Raw genomic sequence first — 24,606 nt, forward strand, 5'->3', positions numbered from 1 at the left:
CTAATCATGATCAGCTCATATACAGCAAATCTAGCCGCCTTCCTCACTATGGGCAAAATGGAGACGCCTATTAAAGGTGTTGAAGATCTAGCTAAGCAAACTAAAATCAAATACGGAGCACTTGACGGTGGCTCGACATCAACATTTTTCAAAGTATATATTAATAGCTTATTTACCAACACACATTTTGCTCAACATAAAAATAATTGTTACAAATTTGTGTCAATATTGTTTAACCGTAGCATTCGAATTATTCGACCTATAAACGAATGTGGGCTGCAATGTCGGAGGCGAGGCCGAGCGTTTTTACTTCAAGTAATGACGAAGGTGGGCAATTTCAAAGTCGAACACGCATACGTGAAAAATCTTCTTTCTTCGAAAAGGGTTACATTATTAACTCTCATTATTAACTCTCTATCGCAATACATTTCAGGTGTCGAACGAGTTATCAAGGGTAAACGACAATATGCCTTTCTCATGGAATCCACCACCATCGAATACAAAATGGAACGCATGTGCGAAATTGATAAGATTGGCGGTCTAATCGACAACAAAGGCTACGGAATCGCTATGCCGCGCAGTAATATTGTAATCCGTACATCTAATATTTCTCCATTTCTTTATTATAAGTCGTTTCTGTTATATCTTCGCAGATTCCCAATACCGAACGCTGATTAACAATGCGATATTGAAGCTAGGAGAGAAAGGTACGTTGGGTATACTGAAAAAGAGATGGTGGCAAGAAAATGGAGGAGGCTTATGTAAAAAAGATGAAACGGAAACAAGCAGTAGTACCACCGAATTAGGACTGGAAAGCGTCGGAGGTGTATTCGTCGTTCTAATGTGCGGTTGCGCCACTTCGTTTCTTATTGCTATTTGCGAATTTTTATGGAATATACGCAAAGTCGCTGTAAGAGAGAAGGTAAGCCTTTCACTTTATTTCGTTCAAATTTATATTTGCAACAAACGCTATAATAAAATTAATTAATTTTGTTTCTTTTGACACTTTGATTGCCGAGCTGATTTTAGCGTCGAGTTCTGATAGGTCTAAAGTCGAAAGAAAAATATAAATAAATAAATAAAAATATATTTTACGTATTAATATATGTGTATTATATGTTAGTATATATGTAACTGTAGATATATTACTATATATCTAATAAATAATATAATTTCAGATGGAATAAATAAAACTGTTATTCATAAATCAAAATAATAGATCTTTATGATTAAAGCAGATATAAGCATGAAAATAGAAAAATAATTATATTTTTCATAAATTTAGTACATTTAATACTTCATTAGTTTTTTAATGTCTTAATAAAAATATTTGGTAAAATTATTTTTAAATAAAATCATTCATAAATGTGTGACAAAGGGCTCTTGTTAAAAGTCATATGTCACTCATAATCAGACATAATAGTGACGTGGCAAACAAAATGTTAGCAAAGAAAATCATTCCAAGTCTTAATGTAATATTTACTTTTCTCTTTTTACCGTAAATTAAATTGTGAAACAAAATTTAATTTGCACAGTACGCGAATTTTTATATTATCTGTTATATGCCAGCATTAAATTTAACACGCCAGTTGCACCGCATCATTGTCGCTGCAGCATGCTAAAGAGAAACTTAATTACCATCTTTCGTACAGGTCACGCCGTGGGAAGCGCTCGTTGCCGAGTTGAAATTTGCCGTGAACATTTTTGCGGTAACGAAACCTGTTAAAATTGTCAAAAGCAGAGACAGCAGCGCAAGCTCCATGGAAGGTGGGCTTGGCAGAGCTGCGTCTACGGCACGATCTATCGTCGGCTCGTTCCTGCGTCTTGACATGCTCGACAAATTCGATAAAGACCACAACACGAGCAACCGCAACAACGATCGCAAAATTAATTGACAATCGCCAGAGGAATAATTAAAGCAAACCACGAATTTTTGAAATATATAATACAAAAACCCTATACCGAAATTGTATATCTATTCAATAATAAATACACATATAGATTAAATTACGCGGTTATTTACTGATGCGGGGCAACTAAGAGGAAGTTTTTGGTTTGATCACTACCCACGAATTACCACAGACAAATAACATAAATCTCTTCCATTGCAAATAACATTTGCAAAAAGACTATTATTCTCCAGGCTCCATAGCATAAAAAAAAAAGTTTGTCAGAAGTGGGATTCGAACCCACGCCCACAGAAGTGGACTGCGACCTGAACGCAGCGCCTTAGACCGCTCGGCCATCCTGACGTGAGAAGCGATCTCGTAAAAATCGCAGAAGTATACTCTTGAAATTCTAATTATAGAATTTTTTTTTTAAATTCCAACAAATTATTGTAGCACGTTGTTATATAAAAATAACGTTGAAAAGCGAATAGACGACGCGTGAAATATTCGTTAATAATATTAAAAATTTTCACAAACTCGGATCGGCGACTATAAATAAAATAATATTGCTAATAATTCAATCACACTTATAATAAGCTAATAATAATATACTGCAACATTGAATATTATTGCATATACATGAAGAAACTTGATTGTGTTGTTAAAAGACGGATTTTTGAGAAATATACTTAAAAAAGAATGATGAACCATGTTAACTCAAAATAGCTGCGTGATTAATACTAACTCTAGCTTATAATGTATAATAATATTTTAAAACATTAATAGCGCTGTTTTGCTAAAAATTCTTTACAATTCGGTTTTAACATTTTTTTTTTATTAAGCGGTATCCATAATTAATGTAGAGAATCTAAGCCGATTTTTAGTACTTTTTAAAGTTAAAAAAAAAACCTAAATTTGAGAAAGTTATAGCTTGCTAAAGTTTCTTTGATGACGGCAACTTTAAAAGGTATGACGTCATTGTATAAAATATCACGTCACAGCACACTTTCGTGTACTATATTTCCTTCAATTTTGAAGATATTGCAAAAATTTAAAAAGTTTACAAATGATCTATCAGACCGCTTAATAAAAAAATTCATGTTAAAACCGAATTCGCGTGATATCGACGAACAGGAATGGCGTTTAGGATGGAAATTACTTCACCGACTGCAGATACACGACCCACAACCGCGTCGGTCAAAAGAAAATTTTACTGATGAAGGTGCGCCTGCCTGGGAGAATCAACAAGGAAAACTTATCCCGCGATATATCAACTTTCACTTCCGCGTGTGAAGGCTGCAGACATACCCCACGTGCGTTCCGCATCGTTAGCGCGTAACACTTCTACCAACATGTGACCGATTTGCTAAACATTTTCCTCCATTCGCACCGACTTAGAATAATTATATGCACCACTATATAGATATATTATGACGTTTTTTTAATTTTTTTAAAATAAAATTGCTTGTGTCAGACCTAGGCTCTTGCCTGGAATGTAACGACCATAAAAATTACACGACGACGTAGAAATTGATTTTTACGCGGACGTATATGGCGAATAAATAAGATTTTTTTAAGCCTTCAAACACAACGGTCAGCAAAATCTAAATTTGCCGTCAGGCAAATAATTTATTTTCCGATACTTAGGCGGTTTAATTAAGCATGACACGTGACCATCGTGTTTAAGGGGAGTTGTCGACCTTGTAATAAATCTAAACATGCATATGTTTATCTAAATATAGCATTGTTCCCCCGAACGCTACTTATCTTGGAAATGTCGTAGATTCCGCTTGATATATACTATCCGTTGTATTTTTATTCGCAGTTATCCGAAATTATGACCGTCATATATTTCGCAAGCCTTTACGTTATTACTCTGTTCGAGGAACACATTAAATACATGTGATACTGGAGAAGCTCTCTTTTCTATGAAAACACGGTCCCTTCTTTCTTTAGAAATTCTTTAGAGAAAATCAAATAACAACAATATTATTTCTCATCGTATACACATCTTAATTATAAAAATTTCAAGTTTCTTTCATTATACCTACATTATCTGTATAATCCATGTGAATCGATCAGAAAGTTAAAATTAAAATAAGTCCCGAATCCCGAATCGCCATGCGATCTTAATGGTAATCACTGGTTGTAAAATGCCGAGGGCATCGCATCGGTGTGACTTGAAAGAGAGAGATTTAACGCCGGCACACGTAATACGAATACTTTCGCGATGCATCGAAAACAAGAGCAAAGATTCGAAACCGATCTCCCGCTTCCTGGCCAAGGACTGGTTCGGATTCGCGTATATGCATGTAGCCGCGATCGCGTAGAAAGCTCCGGTTGCATAAGCCACAACCGGATCTCACCAGACGTTGTTTCCGAGAAAGGGAAGGAGGATGAGAGCAATGGCGGTGCGGATGATAAAGAAAGACGGATTGGGAAATTCGGAGAAACTTTTTGAAAACTATCGATGCACCGAGAACGCGGGGAGACGCAGCCGCAGCCGGTGAGAGTCGCCTGAAAGTTGTTTGTAACAATTTTACGTACATTGACCTTATGTAAACATTAAATAAAAGTGAAAACGCCGCCATAAGACCGTTCGATTACTCAATTTTCGCCGAAGATCCGGGATTCGCTTGGTACTCACATGTTATTATTACTCCATTACTTATTATTTCCTCCTCGTTTGGATATTCCCGTAAAATTTAACGAAAAAGAGAACGAGCTCATTACGAGTTTGTAAAATATGAGAAACGTTATGCAAGTAAACGTATGCAGCAGGGAGAGAGATCAAGATGTTAAAAATATTTTTAACCATCTGCATATATTGTATAACATATATGCAGGTCGGGATAATATTTTCTATAAAAACTGTGTTTTTAGTCGTGCACTTTTCTCTCTCGGCGCATTGCCATCAAACGTTGGCCAGGTCATTGCATTTTCCGAGAATCGACTTGCTTGCTCTCGTATGAGAGGATTCACGAAGGTTAGATAGATTTTATAAATTTGAAAAAACGACCGGAAGAACATCCGTTTATGCGAAAATCGATCTGTAAATGTCGGCGTGCATTTTTACGGTCGCTGCATCCGAGGTAAGAACCTAGTTTCTCAATAATTGTCTCACTACAATATGAGAAAATAAAAAATATAAGAACACGCTCACACACACACATGGATAGCCGAGAGCACGGAGTTTAGCGGTTTATATTGCCTCCCTGTGTAATTTCTAATACATCTCTATATATCCCTTTTTGGAGGCACAATAAAAATTCTGAACAATAAGCAAAATAGACGATTAAATTTTTAAAAATCTTGAACTTTTGTATTAAGCAAAGGAAAAAGCTCGAATGTCGTCACAGTGTCATTCATTATACAAGAGGCATTTCGTCGTCGTCGTCGTTGCTCTTGTCATTGTGTCGTCGTCGTCGTTGTGTCGTCAGTGAGAAAAAGCTTACACTTGCTTTCGGATACAAGACTCATATATTTCTCCTGTTTACAGCCGAGTAAGCTAGATGCCTCTCAGGAGGAAAATTTCCTCTCCGCCTCGGGCCCCTCCTTTCTCACCATTTTCCAGGCCATGCTATCTCGAAGAATGCTTGCCTCGTCGATTTCCGCCCTTATTCGCTGCCAATCTCAACCGAGATCAATCATCCTATATCCCCCTGCTTACTTTATTATTTTAGGGCCGACAGGAACCGACCCTTCTTGTGGGTCGCGAGAATACGCGCGTGGATATCATTGATAAGAATGTTGAACCTTTCGAACCGCGTCAAATTGGAAAGAGATTTTCTTAGTTCCCGTGTTCGCGCTCGTGTAATTTGTGTATATTACGCTTCACTTATCAAGCGAATCGTTTGTTTTACTAAATTAAATATTTAATACCAAGAGATTTCGGTTTTGATGCATGGTACGTCTAATAACGGAAAGCGTTGTTATCACAGAGACTGTTATCACACCTATTCGCCGAAAATAAAGTTATGATAGAATGCCTCAAATAGTACAGGACGTAAACGAACAATTAGTACCGAGTAATAACAATCATTAATTACAATCATTAATTATTAAATTACTACAATTGAACCATCGTTCAAATGTTCCCTGCATGTAATAGGTTAACAAGGGACGGGTATTGTTACGTAAATGGCTTCTAAGCCACTATGCCTCAGGAATGAAATCCATATGATCCTTTAACTAATTAGCCATTCCTCTGATTTACATGCATGGCGAGAATAGTCTGATAACATTCTCCGAGATAGACGTCTGAACTATAGTTCTCTCAACTAGAATGTATTAATTAATTAAAACTTTAATATTATCAATTAAAACTTTACAGTTGCTTTTGTTTGTAGTGAAAGATAAACGGAGAATAATTATATCTTTATTAATCTACGCTTTCAGTTAATTTAATATGAAAAAATTGGTATCCTATAATATAACAACGAATTGTTGTTAAATTGCATTTTTACAAAAAAAAAAAAAGAAAACCCTTGAGACTCTAAGAGATAATAACGTACATATTCTTCGTATATAATTTTCTTAGTACACAGTTATGATACACAGCATTAATACACAGTTATTTCGAAATATTTTATTTCGCGATAGTGTGAGCGCCATAAATATATGAGTAATATTTCCGAACGTAGTTGATTTCGTAATGTTTATGTAATGTTTAGTTTCAGATTTTATGCTGTACAAGAAAATACATGCTACTATGCATACGTAATCTATTTTACAAATAATGTTGCAGTGTGTAAAAGTAAAATAAACTGACTTTTAATACACGTTTTATAGATTATTAGTAATAAAATTTATGTTATCAATAACTTTATCTAAACTTTATTAGAGAAATACTATAAGATTTGTCTTAAAAGATAAAATATGTATGCAATTATTCTTATTAATTACTCTACAGCCATATATATTTTTAAATTAATCATTTGTGTACATTTTTGTGCATTTTAAAATATCCACTTAAAATTTTTTTTAGCCGTGCATTTTAAAATAATTATTTAAAATATGCATTTTTTAAATATTTTGTTTTTGCAGTATAAGTCAAATCCTCGCTTACCGTTTTTTAAAAAGTTAATCTTTATTTTATGCATTTTTGATACAAAACAAATAGCGTCCCTTAATTTTTCATCCTCATATATCTATATAGTGTCTGCAGAAATAATTGTTATATGTCATACGCGTGCTGCACAGAACGACTAAAATTTTTGCGAGAAAAATTTGATAGTAGTATTCATATAAGCACTCTCTGCGGTGGCATGTGTAATGTTTCATAGTAGTTTGTCACATTGTTGCAATGTATGTCTCTCTCCTTTGTCCTTTATTTTTGAAACTCCCAAAAAACCCGTTCTTGACATTACTCAAAAATTCATGACTGGTATAAACCCAAAATGTGTTAGAGACTTCGAAAAGGACTTAAATTAAAGCTTGAACATTATACTTTAAAATAAAAATATTGAATCTTTTACCGCAGGCGTCATCAAACCTTTAGCACGTTTTGTTTTAGAGATAACCGTACGTGCATGGGACGCCATAAAAGTGTCAACTGAGGATTTAATAAAAAAGAAAATGATGTTACCTATTTGTGTAATCAGAAGTAGAGCATGTCCGACAATATGGGTGCACTTTTCCGTGAAATTACAATGATATTACAACTGTAAAATGTTGCTTTCGTTAAAAATTTCATTAGAAATTCAAAGATCAATTTGTATCAAAGTGTTTTTATAATAAAATATAAGGTAACAAATATTAATAGCGGGACAATAGTTGATACTCAAATATTTTGTTATTATGTGTTATAATAATATTAACATGATTATTAATAATAATTAATAATAAATATATTAATTACGGGACAATAGTAATATTCAAACATTTTGTTAACAACTTAATAACATTAACACGATTCGATCCGACACGTCTTCCGCCGAACAGTGGAAAAACCGGCTAAGCCACGACATTTCTTCGCGACCTGGAGAAGGAAATGCGTTTACGGCGGTAAAGTGCATCGTCGTAAGAGAAAGGAGAACCCACTACCCGCGGGTGAACGTTGCCGCAAACTTTACTCGCTTCATTCAGTGCGTGATCCTTAGTCTGTCATATGTGCGGGCACCTTCCTCATTGCTCTGGAGGAATCTCCTGTAATTTTTCTCCGTGTGTTCGCTAAAAAAAGTGAAAAAAAAAAACTGTGCGCGGATCGCGAAGTGCTGAAATCGGGTCAGACTCTTCTCGTACGATTCGCGTTAATTTTTTTTTTCTAAAAACTTAATCAGTGAAACTTGAAAAAAAGTCAAGATTGACAAATGTATTTTAACATCGGAATTTATCGAAAGTGAAAAAGTTTTATACAGAGTATAATTATTGCTTTATATACATTAAAATATTATAACATTTTTAATAATGGTATCTTTTTATAAAAAGTTTATTATTATTATTACTATTAATTAAACAATTGATGAGTATTCCAAGCAACTGAAGTAACGACCGTCCCTACTAATCATTATACTGATTGATTACGACATAATCAATGTGGCGCCGAGATTAGTGGATGTAAATCATTGCCAGTCGGTAGCGAATTCGCACGTGCTTGTTCGCCAAAATCGGTGCTTTATGCACGATTAAGCGTAATTCCCCGAATTCTGAACACCGAATCGGCATTTCCCGCATTCACGTATCTCTTCAGGCATGCTCGAGAATCCAGCCAAGTAAACACAACTCATTACAACGGCATTACAACGACTTCCTAAGAGGAATTTCATCGGAAGCTAAGATGACGGGATCTGGAGATCTTAATGACGGAAATCGGTGAACTCGATCTCCCTCGTTAAACAAAAAAAAAAAGAATCTAGTCCATCATTTCCCAAAGCGCGAGTAAATTTCTGCGAAGTGGATCTTTAAAAATAAATAGAGGCAGCATGGCACGTCTGTTGAATTACCTTCTCGTAATCGTATGCGTCGCATACGAAGTGATCGCGGAAAAAGAATCAAACATCCTCAAGCTGAGCAAACCGCAGAAAGTCGCCTCGAATGAGACTAAAGCGACAAACGACTTTAACGTAACAGAATACACAACCGAGAGGAATGAATCCGGAAAGCAGTCGTCTTTAATTGCCTTCAGCAAGAATAATCCGGAGTTGGACTGGAAGAATTACTTGAAGATGTTCGACGGAAACGAAGAGGAGCACGAGGATCTCGACGTCGATTTTATGAAGGAGAAACTTGAAAGAACGGCTAATAGTATACAGTGGCTCGCCGATCTTTACGATCCTCTCAGGTGGGCCAGAGTGCCCGGAAAACTTCAGGACGAATGTCGACGGGACATGGAAAAATTTCTCAGTGCACTGAGGAATGGAAAACTCTGGGCGGCGAAAAGTAAGTAACTGGTTAATTAAAATGTAGTCAAAACCTCTTTAAGACTCCTCGAGAATGGAATGTTTTTACATTTATTTCTATATATATAATTAGAGAATATAACAACATATATATATTTTATAAATCTTAACAGTTATCTATTTAAAAAATAATTTAAGTTATTTTTTCTATTTTTATTTCGGATAAAAATTTTGATAAAAACGATGACTTGTTACTTTAAAAGTGACTGGAGAAAAGAGAAAGAGAGAGAGAGAGAGAGAGAGAGAGAGAGAGAGAGAGAATAGAAAGCATGATTACGAAATATAAATAATATAATTGAGCTAAATGAAAGAAAAAGAATCTATTGGGTGACAAAATTTGACTTTTGTTAACAAAAGTCAACTGCTATACATACATAAAGAGAACATATTCTTAGATTTAGGATTAGAAGAATAGGACTAGTTTAGATGCGCAATTGTTATGATTATCGACAAATCACCAAAGGTTTCATCATTTTATGAAACTCTTACAATATCGTCATGATCGAAGAGCTTTGACCTAGTTTGCAGTTTTGATTTAATAAACTTTCTGACACCCTCGTAACAACCCTCGAGTCTTTGCTTCTACATGCTTCCTGCGAATACTGCATTACGGAAATGAAATTTGACCGCTACTATTTTGAAGATGACACTCCGGCAACAGATTCAGAAGAGAATCAACAGTGAAGTCGTGCAAACAAATCGCGCTGAAGTATTAACATAAATTCAGAACGGAACTACTTGAGTTTGAAATGTAATGAGAACGAGAGAGAAAGGGAGAGAAAAAGTGCAATTGTTTCCACGAGACAAAATTTGTCCTAAAGAATTTTTCGTACTAATCGAAAATGTTATTTTTTTTTCTCTACCAGTACACATCACGCATTGTCTACTCTTTTTAACTTTCGTACTACATTACATATTTACTAGAATCACAAACTTAAATTGACTATAAACAAAACAACGACTTATTTTAAATTGACTATAACTGGCATATTTAAGTCAATTTAAGTTTGTGATTCTATTTTATATTCACTGGCGGAAAAAACTTTTCTATTATTACATATTTACATTACATATAAATTTATTTACAGGATTAAATATTTTGTTTACATAATAATAGAGCTATAAACAAGTTTCTTCACGCTTCTGATAAATTGAGATAAATATATATAAAATAACTATATATATAAAATAACTATATATATAAGAAAACTATATATAAAAATACACTGCGTGAAAATGTTTATTACGTACTAGTTAGAGTCTCCAATATTCCGATAATCTCGACCGAGTAAGCGCTCTCGACATATTCATGCAAATTTTTCCTCGGTTATAAAAACCCGCAGTTCGATATCTGTATTGTAAAATATTATTACGCGTTTCTATACGTATAACAGCACACTACATAATTAAATTAAAGTAAAAGAATGAAAAGTACGATTATTTTACATAAGCGACATAATCATAATCAATCACAATTAACTAATAACGTCGCCGCGGTCTATAATACGGTATCATTATCGGGGGCCGTCCGTCCGCGATTTAGAAAGTGAGAAAGGCTTGGGAAGCTGAAACAGCCGGTCCCGATGAAAGCATGCAGCTACAGCGCGATGCAGCGCGGGCTGCAAAGTCACATTCGCGCCGCGCGGAATTACAATGATTTCCGGTCTACGAGTTACGTCCGCATTATCGATATCCGCGGCAATAACGTCGACGGATGCGTCGATGGCCAATTGGCCGCGCCGTCCTATTTCGCGAAACTTGCGAAACAGCAATCACCGCAGAGCCGCGCGACACCCAACGGCGGGAGCATCTTCTCGCCGCCGCGCCGCGATCCGGGCGTACATGATAGCGGCTCTTAAACGAGCCGAGGCGCGCGTCCGTAATTACACTTAGAAAGCGACGCTAATTGTCGGAAGCTGTTTTTTTATCCTTGACTCTATTAGTGACTCGCTTATACCCTCGGTAGGATAACGATGTCATTTATGTATATGTACATAGAGAAATTTTTGAAACGTAATTTAGTTTTTAGAACGATCGAATGCAACTTTGAAGCCGCGCACGCCATCCGCGTGTCTGTCGAGCGCGAAAAGGACTTAGAATATATATTATACATTTAAATCGGGAGGGGAAAAAAGTCAGAGTCAGGCAGTTTTACGCGCCGACGGAAATAACTGCGTTAAGCAACGCGATCGCGAAATATACGACGAGACTAAACGAAACTTGGGCAATTATCAAGTTACCGCGCGGCGAGGCAATAAAAAGTTGCATCGGCAATTTCGTGTCTCATTGTTGCGGAGATTATTTCCAAATGCTATGCGGAAAAAGGACTCTTGCATTAGGCAATCTCTTTCGGTGTTTTGATCTCGCGGCTGTCATAACGCGCCACAACGAGTCATTATTCTTAAAGCCAGATTACCCATCAATCAGCCGGACTCGTATTACACCATTGTCGAGAATTCCATCGCCGAAATGCGGCAATAACTTTACGGCCCCAAAAACAATTCTGCAGTGATTTTATGGGCTCCTTCTGTCTACGCAATATATCATGAATATAGAAATTGAAATTACGACGTTCGACAATTTAACTTAACTTAAACTTTCGCTGCAGAGAAGTCACGTCGTCTTAGAACGCGTGAACGAGCCGGAGAAATTATTATCGTCTGCGCGCGGTTGAAAGTATGCGGTATGTTTTATTTCTAACGTTCCGTTTATATATGTTACGGCCTCTTAAAATTTCCACGGAGTTCATTTGCGTAATACCGATACTTCCAGATTATCGCACAAAATTGATCACTTTCGCGATAACGGAGCGGCGCGTTATATGTTCTTACCGGTGCACGGTGGCGATCGGTTTGACGCGCGAACATATGTGCATTGCACATGCAGCCCGACTGTACTTTCTACTCTCGTGGTCAACACGAGTCGCTTTACGTAACTGACAATGAACCTTCCACCGACAGCCATGTAATCAAGCCCCTCGGGGAACTTGAGACAAACGAAATTTTATTGCGCTGCCGGCGCAGACGGTGACAGAGACGTTCGAAGAGAAAGACGGCGGGGAGGAGAAAAAAGTTATGAAGCAACCGAGGTGCAGCATCCGGGTAGCTACCGGAGAGATCTCGAGAATAATTTTTTTTCCCCGAAAAAGAAAAAGTCGCGCGTACCACCCGTGCGATATTTCTGTGCGAATTTGTCGCACGTCGTCATGCATTTCTACGATGTCAGAAGTGCTCCTCTTTCTCGTCTCTCTCTCTCTCTCTCCCCCTCCTTCGTAAAAGACACGCGATAAAAGTCACACGAAAGCGGCATGGTTATCACGCTCGTTCCGCCCCGATGACCGACAAATTATATTTTTCATCGTTTCGTCCGGCTTTTCTTTTCAGTGTCGGACGCAAGTGGCCGTTACTCCTCGCAATTTCACTTTGGTAATGGCTTCTGGCTGGGCTCGATCACCCTCTGCAGGGAGCTCAATATCACCGACAGAAAAACTATAATGAGCGTCGAGGAGCAACCACCTTTTTCCCTAAGATTTCATGTCGCAAGATTTTACCTAAATCTCCCGACGGAGGTCGACTTTTCGGTAAGTCATTGACTTACAGCATTGCCATGTTATAACTTAGATTTTGCACAAAAATTAAGTAATTAGTTATTAACTAATAATGAATTTTATTTATTCAATATTTTATTTATATATAATTGGCTAAAATAAATTTGAAAAGTATATCTTTTTATGTACATTTTTCAATGTATAATAATAAATATGCATATTTTTTTTTATACTTGATACAATCAATTACATGAATAAAATAATGCTGCATTAGCAGCATTTTAACTGAAAATAATCTTTTTAATTCAATAGCAGTATTAATGAAATAAATACTTGTTTTATTAAAACAAAGGCACGACGTAATGAATTAACAAGATTATTTCCAATTAGACTAATGATATTAATACAACATTATTTTTCTCATGCATGCACAATTAAAGATACCTACATTAATTTACAAATATTTTTGTAAATTTGATTTTTAGTTATTTTTATTAAGTAATATTTTAATATCTAATAGTAAGAGTAATATAATCTTTTAATTATTTTTATTAAATATACCTATAGCTTGTTATGATCTTATCTATTACTACGTTTACGCGAGCGTTACTTTTGTAGTAAACTTACGATAATTTTTCCGAATAAACGGGATTTTTTTTCACGTAAACGGAATTTTGTAGTAACTTACAATAATTTACTCCGCGTAAACGAGTGAACTATTGTAAGTTACTACAGAAGTAACGCTCGCGTAAACGTAGTAACTGTCGCAGATTATTACATTATTCATAATGGAATGCAACGAAGCGGGTAGTATTACAATATGCAACACATTTTGTGGATTAGTGTATCTCCTATTCGACACGGTTTCATCATTTCGGACTTGTATTCCACGATTGTGCATAAACTACGCTGCACAGGTATTAATTAAGCACGCATCGATACCTCGCTCAAGCTGACGAAATCGTTATGAAACATTGTCTGTCTCTATGGTATATCCCTCGAATTATTTATCCATTAATATCTGTATGTTGTTAAATAACTATTGTTTATCATAAATAATCCACGTTTAATTACGATAACAGAGATGCAAGATATCACGATATTAACATTTTTAAATTATTGTTCTCGTATTATCTCTTTTATATATATGTTAAAATATTAAATTACTTTGATATAATTGGTATGTAAGTAATAAACTCTGAGATAATTTATAATTTATAATTTATAAATTATAATTTATATCATAAAAAATTTTATTTTGAAATATCTGTCTGTCACGAAATGTTTGTTAAATCATTTCATTTATTATTTTCTTTCAAATGATATAAAATCAAATTGTCGATGAACAAGGATAAGCTATGAAGGATTAAATTAACACATTCAAGATTAAGTATAAATAATATTCAGTAGCGTGATTTTTCAATGAAATTAACAGAGATATGTAACTGTAGAATACTTTCACTATCCTTCTTTAATTATGCTTTAATACACGTATCGAAACGATCTATAACGGTCTTGTTTTTCTAATGCTCCAATTTATATGTATATGTGCTGCATATTGAAAAATCTGTACAATATTGATCTTTCTTTTGCACACGGTTATGTAATATTTGATCGCGGAAAAATACAGGAAGACTAAATGCTGACTTTAACTTTTAATTACGAAGTATTTGGAAAGAAAAGATAATAAAAAGAACGTACTTAAATATTGAGAGAGAGACAATGTTTTACCTTATATTTTATAAATAAGTACTCATTTAATTTTATTACACACTACCTGGTTACCCGGGCTTCGCCCAGGAATCGTTTTTCTTGAAACGACTTCGTTTGTGTTTCAATATCCTTATTGTGGACAAACATAAGGAGTGTGTCGGGTGGTTGATTTAAAGACGGTAGTTTAACTTTTCTGCATGAATAACACATTCTAGGTGCTTAAGTTTTAAACTTTTTTACTTGACAATGATCACATATTGCATCCATTTTCTCAATTATTACACTCGGATGAAATTGATATTCGTAATTTGAATCATAACTGCCTCTAATTTGAAATCGGACCGCATAAATGTTTTCGTAGATTAAACATGTCGTAACCGGTCTTTTTCTACTCGAGTTTCACACTATTGAGTCATTTCCGCTTTTCCGATATTTCACTTACCGACATCATCCCTTGGTTTACCCAGGCGTTTTTTCGGGAATTTTGAGATTTGTCGCTTGCGATGTACACAGAACCTCGATTTTTCAATTAAAAAACCAAGGAATAAAATCGGTAATCGGTAAGTGAAATATCGAAGTAATATCTCTTTAAGAAAATATCTCTTTAAGATTCGGTCAATTATTTCCCGAAAAATTGGAAAAATTTCGAATACCGGTTCCAATAAAGATCGGTAACGAAAAATTATACACTTCACATCACTCCCCGAAAAATTCTACCCCTGTTTCATATATAACTCTTTAAGATTCCGTCAATTATTTCCCGAAAAATTGAAGAAATTAGAAAAACCGGTTTCCAGAAGATTGATAACGAAAAACTATACACCCCCTATAGCACTCCCTGAGAAATTTTACCCCTGTCTTATATACAATTCTTTAAGATTCAGTCAATTATTTCCCGAAAAATTGGAAAAATTTCGGATACCGGTTCCAAAAAAGATCGGTAACAAAAAATTATACACTTCATATCACTCCCCGGAAAATTCTACCCCTGTCTCACATATAATTCTTTGAGATTCCGTCAATTATTTCCCGAAAAATTGAAGAAATTAGAAAATCCAGTTTCCAGAAGATCGGTAACGAAAAAGTATACACCCTATAGCACTCCCCGGGAAATTTTACCCCTACTTCATATACAATACTTTCAAAATCGCTCCAATAATTTCTAAGATTACCCCGAACAACACTACAAACTTTTCCCCTTTATATAATAATAATAATAATAATAATAATAATAATAGTAGAGATAAATTTCAACATATAAACTGTTTTCCAATCTTCGTAATCTACGAAAAATAAAAACCAAGATAAACACCATAAAGTTTATTAAAAATACAATTATGAGAGACACACAACATATGCTGGAAATAGAAACAACTCAAAATAGCAAAATAGGGGACATGAGATTGGTAAAGATATTCTCTTTTAACGATTAAGAAACCCCATGGGGTTTCACGAATATAGGGTGGAGTAATGCGGTCAACATCCCACATGGCCGATTTACTCTCGGAAAAAGATCTTGTTACTCATTAAACAGAAGACTGAGGGAGCGTCAGAGGTATTCTAGAGGTAGACCAGTTGGGAAAAATTGGCGGTATAATGAACATTAATTCCCAAAGGGCGGAATTAGGAATATCACAAGGAAGAAACAAACGATAAAGAATTACAATAATGGTTAGCAACAAATATCTCTAATTTAGGAATAAAATTAGACACAATATCACATGTTCTCATGACAGAAATTCGTTCTTAGTACATATCTTTTTTGCTGTATTAATAACGGAAAACACCGCTTGCGAAATTTCGAAACCCTCGGTTACAACTATGAACTGCCACGCTACTTTTTATAACACAGTTCTGACTGAAATAAAACAAAAAATCGTCTAAAACAGCGTTGTTCAACAGCTTGCACTGCTCAGTGACAGAATATGTAACTGCAATTTCAACATCGTACAGAATTAGAAACAAGAGCGATAGGCACAGTTCCCCTATTAATATATAAGTCTTCATGGTGTTCTTTGCAAAAATTTTCTTTTCAAACTTCTATCTAAATATAGTGTTTGACAAAAAGTGTGTAAACAACAATAATATATTTATTAGATTTGAGAAACTCCTTTCTTAATCATTCCATCATTATTACTTTTTATCACGCTTACTCTACTTTTATGAGTTACTTCTTATTATCTTTCTATTTATCCTTCCGAATTTTATCCTAGGTGATTAATATTTAATATATCTCACAATTAATACTTTAATAAAACATGCTAATAAATGTGCAAATAAACGAAGCGCATTACAAACTTTATTTTATAAGCTCTGCGTGCACATAAGCGCATTAAATCGACAAAAGGATTCCATATAATCGCATATATTTCAGGATTATAAGTACTATAGCATTAATCTCTTCTAGTTCATCCACTTTAAAGCAAGATCTGCGAGGTATTGTCTTTATCTGTGATACTTTCGTACTTTCAACTTGAATTTTTAGTTATTCATATCTTTTATATATAGTAATATAATTTTCACAGATCCATTACATCATATTGAAATAAAAGATAATTTGGGACTCACCAATACGAAGCGCAGCAGCGGAATTGTCGTAACTACGTTGACCTGGAACCTGGCAAATATAGCCAAATTATATAATAACGTTCAAAATAACAAACTTTAAAAAGTAATTGTTGCACGTATTGAATTTTTTATCTTATCTTATTTATTTTGTCGAATAATAATAAAATACAATTAATTATATAATTTCTAAAAGACAAATAGCTTATAAAGAATTAATTATCTCACCTAAGTTGTTCGCCTAAGCCCGATACTTTTTCCTCTTCTCAGATTTGTACGTTACACTCACACAATGATCATTCACAAAACCGATTAATTTTATTATTAGATTGTTAGGCTTGTTTTATGCAAAGCAAAGAGTAGTGTGGTGAATGGAACAACAATACGAGCTAAATAAAAAGATGTTATCTTAATAAATTAGTTTATTCACACGACATAAACATAAAAATTAAGAAAAAATAAGAAGTAAACGTTTCGGCTAGCCTCACTTTGTACTTAGACCCACATTTCCAAATCCTCTTTTTGTTTCTTTCATGTATGATTTGACATGTCACGTAAGATCGACAATAACACTCGCCGTTTTAATATTTAGTATAATTATTACTTAAATTAAATTGTATTCGTACTGAAGAAGACTAATTGTAAGTAAAACTGCAACATTTATTCTTATTTTTTCTCAATTTTTATATTTATGTCGTGTAAATAAACTAATTTATTAAGATAACATCTTTTTATTTAGCTCGTATTGTTGACCCATTTATCACACTGCCGATTAATTATTAGAATATGACGATTGCATGCACAACGCTTCGCAAAGCACCTCCGTTTTCGAAACACATGAAATATTATTAATAAACCAATGACATATGTTACGACTTTCCGATTTTCTTTTCTAATATATGTATCCTGTGTTAAGAGAAAGTACCACAATTTAGATTCGTACCTTAAATGAATCAGTCGTGCAAAATATCTTCTATGAAAAAAAGAAATGTCACGTTGATATGCGAATCATTTCTCATTACAAATTATAAGAGTTTATTAACCGCGCGAATTAATATAAGCGTTGTTTGTTACCTATAAACGTGTAAGGAATGATAATTTTTGACGAAGGCACTTGCAATTGCGTCTAGAAGGATAAAAACGCAACGACACGCGGAGCAACCATCACTGCTTCCAAGTTTCGAGATACGAATGATAATGCGGCGAGCTTGCGTAAACAATAGCGAGCGGCACGCAGGTAGCACATTAAAACAAATGGCAAAGCCACGCCAACCAAATGTTATTGACCCAACAGATTTATTAATACTTCATAAAATTCACATCCAATATTCACGTTAAGCAGCGTTTACACATGCAATGATTAGTGGCACCAACTGACTGGCATTCATTGGCGCCAGAAACGGTGTTGCCATTAAACTAGCAAACTCACAAGTGTTTACACAGTGATGCTATTGGCGTATAATATGGAAAATATTTAACATTTATCAATTAAACACACAGTAAATGAGAGCAAGCATATATAACCAATTTTATGCTTAAACCTGACACCAGTAGGGAAGACCGGGGCTAACTCGACATTGGGGCAAACTTGACACTAGACTTTCTGCTAATTTACATATATCGTAGAAACTTGTCTTTCCTACTGTAAATGCGTCTTTATGTGCTAGTATTATCAACGGGATTTGATGACATTCTGAGTTATGATGTAATTTTTAGCGCGACATAAGCGTTTTTGATGGTGAAAAGTAATTTTTCTGATCTCTCGAAAATTTCTACTCTTTCATCGAGCTTTACTCTTGCAAACCTATATGTAAGTGATTTTTATAGAAAATTTGATGATCTATATGAATCCGATAATCGTTTTTGGATATTTTCAAAATTTTCATGTTTTTGAAGTGATAAAAGTGAAAAGAGACGTCCGGGGCAAAGTCAACACCACGCCGTTTCGTCGGCTCCCAATAACAAACGATGCTTGTCATGCAGCCGTATGGCTTATGACAAATGTATGCGCACGTCCGATCGCAAGTTTACCTGCATTAATTGTTTTTCAGACATGAGTTTAGATGAAGATAATTGAAAGTTCAACAATTTTTGTTCTCATTTTAAATGATTGTTCTAGCTACTTTATTCCGAATTTTTGTACTTTTTAAATACACAATAAACAATGCATTTTCATTTTCAGACAGTAAAAAATAAGTTCCAGATCAAATTGTGTCGATCAGACATAGTGTCGAGTTTGCCCCGGCGGGGTGTTGAGTTTGCCTCGGCATTTTTCAATTCGAAAATTTGTCTTTGCGTCACTTTTCCTTTCCTGGCGGCAAAACAAAGCGATGTGCAGCAAAACTTTGAAGAAACACTCTTTAAATATATACCATTAAATTTGCCTAAAAATTTTAATTAAATATTAAAAATTGCCTTTGGAAAAATAGTGTCGAATTAGCCCCGGTCTCCCCTACTGCTAAAAGTTAAAATATATTAACTTTCGATTCTCTGGCCAATAACCGCCAGTAAACGCCACATTACTAGCGCCAGTTTGTATCAAGTGTTTACACTTGCATTTTTACTGGCGCTAGTCGATTGACGCCACTAATCATTGCGTGTGTAAACTATGCTTTAGGTTCACGTTTCTGGTATTTTGAATTGACAATGAATACAAACGATGGATATATATTGTGACTTTCTCTGTGGGGTTATTCAATGCGACTGTTCATGTGTGACGTACGCTACGCCTCTCTCTCCCTCTCTCTGTCTCTCTTTCAAATGATAGATTACATTGCTGATAGACGGATAACTCGAAACGTGATACGAATATAGATTAGTCGAATCAATTTAATGTAAATGCGTCGATAAATGGTCGCTATCTGGTCGAATACCGGTTGATATTTTTTGTCATCGACTTCATCATAATTGTTTTTATATTAATTGAGCAATTGTAAATATTTCTATTAAATTTTTATTATCTTTTTGCCAATTTTCTACATCGAATACACAATAATGCATGTACTCTGGCTGTACTAAAAATCTATATTTTTCTATATTTTACGTCATACTAGAGATTTTCAGTACTGACAGTTGCTGACAGTAAATATCGGAATGCACCCTGTGCTTTTTCGATTTTCCGTCAATTCGATATAGAGAGAACTGGTCAGAAAGGCAATAGATATCTTATAGACAACCTTATAGATACAAGTCGACATCGACTACAATTCGATTAATCATTTCCGGTTCGTGATAATACAACGACACACGAAGCGGATCTCGCCGCTGCTTGTCCGCTCTCGGTGTGCAAGTGATGATAACGCGGCGATCTTGTGTACAGAGCGTTACAGGCGTGTATACGCCCTGCATACCAAAACAACAAACGCCGTACGTTACGTTATGCGCTAAAGCAACAGACGCGCGAAAACAAAAAAACTTGTGAAGATCCCTGATGCAGACTCCACCCGTAACTATATGAAAAATAACGCGTGTATTTAAGGGTTAAATCTAACGTTTACGAAGAATAAAGTTACTTATCGATCGACAAAATACTTATGCAAAATAATTTATTATTTTTTAAAATATTATCAAGCTACAAAGATTCAACCTGACCGAAAAAGCACTTCTCTATTTACTTATGGTAATTCATTATTTTGTTACTTTGCGCCATACGTCTTTTAAGAGAAATGAGATTATCATGTACATTATCATGAATTTTTCTTTTGATCTTTTATACATCAAGAAAGTAAAACTCAACTGCTATGAAAAATGTGTTAACTAAGTAGCTTTCCTTTCTTTGATTTATTATTTCACTTCTCTCGACAAAAAGTTTGAAATAAGAGAAATGTAATAACAAGACAAGATTTTTATTTTCCAATTACAATCATGACAAAATACTATTCTTCAAAGCTAGATTTAACATTGTAAATTATCTTTAAGTCAAATAATTATTCCAACTTTTATTTACAAAAAAAGATTAAATAATTTGTACGTAACATTAAACTTTTCTATTAGTATATTAGTTAAATAACTGCTTAATTTAGGAATTATAAATTATTGTTTGTTAATATGTACATAAACAATATAATTATTTCCTAAATGATGCTTAAAATGCTTTAATTCGAATGTATTTACCGCTTTAAATATTTCGTTGATTCAAATGTACTTTATCTATTTTCAAATTAAGCGTAGAGAAAAACACTAACTGTCAGATTAAACAATTCAATAACAAACGTATACGTCGTTAAAATAGCTGTTGTTTATTAACAATTAATTTAAAATCTAAAAAATAATAATGTATTGTCTGCAGATTAGAAACCAAAATACAAAATCATCGATATACGGTAAAAATCAATGTCTATCCGTAATAAAAATTAAACAAAATTTTAATTTAAAAAATGTTTTAACTTATTGAAAGTAATAGAAAATATTGCGTAGATCGGTTACAGTTTTGTTAAGTCGGAGGTCTAGTAGCAGCTGGCAAACCTGCAGTTTAACTTTCAATAGGAAAAGTAAGTTTCGGCATTTGCGCTAATAAGATTATTCGGTGACTTATAAATCCCAAAGTTCCTCAAATTCTCGGTTTCAACTGCTGGGAATCTGGTGCTTTCTGTCTTGTTATCCTTACGAAGTTGGACGATATCATTAGGTACGTGCTTAATTAATAGAATTTCCCGTCTATAAAGTGATTTTATGATTTACGGGTTATGATCCGCGCAACTTACCAAGTTATTAATCTTATGACTGCCGGGAAAGTCACTTTTGTGGCTCTGAACAAATCTCGAAATTCTGCGCAATGTGTATGTTAGGTATTTATATAGATAAATTTTTGGGAAAAAAAAGACACTATTTCAATGAAAAAATGCCGGCAGGCTGAAGGTTAAAGAGAAAAAATCCGTCGCATCTTTCAATCTAGAACCAGCTTCTAAATTCAATAAGTTCAGCATCGAGCGGAAATCCCCCCCTCTCTCTCTCTCTCTCTCTCTCTTTCTTAATAGTAAAGAGCAAAAAATAGAACTGCACGCGGTGCCCTATTGCATGAACCGAATAGAAAAAGTATAAACTGCGTTTTTTCGTCGCCACGTTCTCATTTCCATTGTTGCGCGATCGATAGATCGACGCGACTAAACGAAAATTATAATCTCGAACATTGAGCAAACTTAAAGGCATTTGCACAATGCCAGGCAACAGGCAATAGAAACAGGGAATAGAAACAAAATTTCCGACGCGTTGGATTTTTCTATTCTTCATTACCTGACCAGTCACATAGTGATTTGATTTTATATGACACTTTTAGTGATTGGTCAAATATACAAGCAATAGAGAATAGAAATCTAACGCGTCAGAAATTCTGTTCCTATATTCCCTGTTACCTGGCAGTGTACAAGGGCCTTAACCGTCACTATATTTTTGCGCGAATACATGAATCCTTTTAATCCAGTAAAGATTAACGGCCGTTTGAATCCAGTTACAGAAAATTCAAATTCCCGTCACTCTCTTTTTCATGCATAAAAGCAGCGAAGTATGCAATGTACGCGTCACAGGAATTAAACAGAGAACGCGCAAAGTTTCCTTGCATTTCTCTATCAATTTCTCTGCAAAAAGCGCATTTCTCTATCAATTTTCTTTTAAATAAATTGTCAGTGTACCTTTCAATAAATTAGCACCTTTTTTCGGGGGGTGGTTTTTGGGGGTAGCATTTTTGCAATAAGTAAATAAGAAGAGACCGAAATGTGGAAGAAAGGTATATATACTCTACCCCGCAAGATTTGTTAATGAAATAATAAGTTTCGTCGAAAGATAGAGAATACTTCGCTCTAACGAGATCATTTCATTTTCTTTCCAGACACGTCAAGTGTTTTTGGGTCTCTGCCTGCCGGGTACATGCGATCGCGCATCCCTGACCTCGATGCTAAGGGCCAGCGCTGATAGAGTCGAACGCGAGGGCAATTCGACCTATCGATCGAGCGGCCCGAAAATTCGCGTTGTTACAGTGAAGCCCGTGCCATCCAGCAATTACTGCGCCTGGCAAGATCCCAAATTTTACGTCCTCTCGTGAGTAATCCTAAAAATCCTCTTACAAACGAACCGTAAATCGCTCCGAAAGCATCGGGCCAGGGAACTCGTGATATGACCTTTCGCATGATAATATCATTAATTTAATATTATTGGAAAATGCATCGAATCAGCGGAAATATGATGTAATTGTTAGTTAATTCCATTTCATGAGCGTTGACTGTTGCGATTATATGCACAAATATTATTTACACACGATACTGTTTAAACACGACGGTTTCTTTTTTGTATTACATGATGCTTTTTCGCGGCGTTCCATAAGACTGTCTTCGATAATAGAAAAATATTATTCATGCGATTTAAAGTGAGCGAAGCACTTGAGCTATCTAACGGCGTAACTTGGAAAATTTCATTCCGGGACGCAGTGCTCCGGTGAAACTTATGAAACTTGCTTGCCGTACTTTCGGTAAACGCAGGCAGGTATCTCCTCCCCCTTATTCGTATCCCTGAATGCCAAAGTTGATATTCCGACGATATCGAAAGAAGAAACGTGGTATCTAAGAAAAATCTGTTTCCTACAGATCGAAATATTTGTTTTCAATTCGAATGTAACTTTGCTTAACTGCATGTATACATACATGCGTTATCTGCAAGAATAATTCGACGATATTAAACCGTATGTAAAATATTTTTAAATTAATTAAGAATAAACGAATTTTGCGTAATTAAAAAAAAAATATTTTTTTCCAATTAAAGGACGCGGTATTTCGAATGTGGAATATTTATATTGATATTCGAGATTGAAGTGATCTAAAAGCATTATTTTGTCCGATGAGTACAACGTTGTGTCCGTTGCATACAACGTTGTAAGTTCCATTTTATCGGCTATTATGAAGTAACCGCCCAGCCTTGCGGAATGAAATTTGTGAGAGATAAAATAAGGTTATATTTCAATGACCCCCGACCGATATTGTTCCGCGTTAAAACGCAATTTTCCGAGCAAAGCTGTGCACATAATATTTTACGCTTACGCGCGTTTACTTTAATAAACAAATACGGAGAAACTCGCGTTTACATAAGAGGAGCATGATTCCTTAAGTTTAAGATTCGCGATATGGTCAGGCCGGTTGACAGAAATTTTGCAATCATTTATTGCGCAACGCGATGCGACAAGAGATTTCATTTTGAGTAACGAATTAATGTACGACGTGCAGACGAGATAAAAATACGTCGTAATTAGACGCGTGCCGCCATGGCGAGCTTAAAAAGTAATTAATTACAAGCTCCCTCATAATTCTCAGAGAAAATAAAGCGCGACGGGATCATGCGGCGACAATATATGTACTTATAATCTCTTTAAAAAATGACCGTAAATTAGTAAATATTAAAACGCTATATATAATAGCGTTCAATCCTTTCATTTTCAGTAGCGAAAATCTGGGTTTATCATCTTTAATAATATATCGCGAATAGAAAATACCTCTTTTCGTAAATTTTT

At 34.9% G+C, this 24,606-nt stretch overlaps 2 protein-coding genes and 1 non-coding gene across 3 annotated transcripts in view; 2 read left to right on the forward strand and 1 right to left on the reverse strand.

Moving 5' to 3' along the window:
- The first annotated feature begins 6 nt into the window (after positions 1–6).
- Positions 7–2,001, forward strand: LOC112468238 (glutamate receptor ionotropic, kainate 2-like). Its single transcript, XM_025037346.1, has 5 exons — positions 7–153; positions 243–327; positions 434–580; positions 654–922; positions 1,653–2,001. Exons 1-5 carry the CDS (start codon positions 7–9, stop codon positions 1,893–1,895), a joined length of 891 nt encoding a protein of 296 aa, XP_024893114.1. The 3' UTR covers positions 1,896–2,001.
- Positions 2,002–2,168: 167 nt separating this feature from the next.
- Positions 2,169–2,252, reverse strand: Trnal-cag. Its single transcript has one exon. It is a non-coding gene; the product is annotated as a tRNA-Leu (tRNA).
- A 6,134-nt stretch (positions 2,253–8,386) lies between these two features.
- LOC112468239 (nose resistant to fluoxetine protein 6-like) overlaps positions 8,387–24,606 on the forward strand; it is a 30,524-nt gene continuing 14,304 nt past the window's right edge. Inside the window, exons 1-3 of the mRNA XM_025037347.1 lie at positions 8,387–9,269; positions 12,673–12,869; positions 22,939–23,147. Coding sequence (XP_024893115.1) covers positions 8,813–9,269; positions 12,673–12,869; positions 22,939–23,147 — 863 coding nt within the window. The 5' untranslated portion in view covers positions 8,387–8,812. The remainder of the gene's footprint in view (positions 9,270–12,672; positions 12,870–22,938; positions 23,148–24,606) is intronic.

This window comes from Temnothorax curvispinosus, unplaced genomic scaffold (genome assembly GCF_003070985.1).
Source record: "Temnothorax curvispinosus isolate PA1 unplaced genomic scaffold, ASM307098v1 QBEX01018237.1, whole genome shotgun sequence".
In the NCBI taxonomy this organism is placed as follows: Eukaryota; Metazoa; Arthropoda; class Insecta; order Hymenoptera; family Formicidae; genus Temnothorax; species Temnothorax curvispinosus.

Coding starts and splice junctions, on each gene's coding strand:
- LOC112468238 (XM_025037346.1), top strand. CDS start 7: ATGATCAGCTCATATACAGCAAATCTAGCCGCCTTCCTCACTATGGGC. Junction 328..433: donor TACTTCAAGTAATGACGAAG/GTGGGCAATTTC, acceptor AATACATTTCAG/GTGTCGAACGAGTTATCAAG. Junction 923..1,652: donor AAGTCGCTGTAAGAGAGAAG/GTAAGCCTTTCA, acceptor TCTTTCGTACAG/GTCACGCCGTGGGAAGCGCT.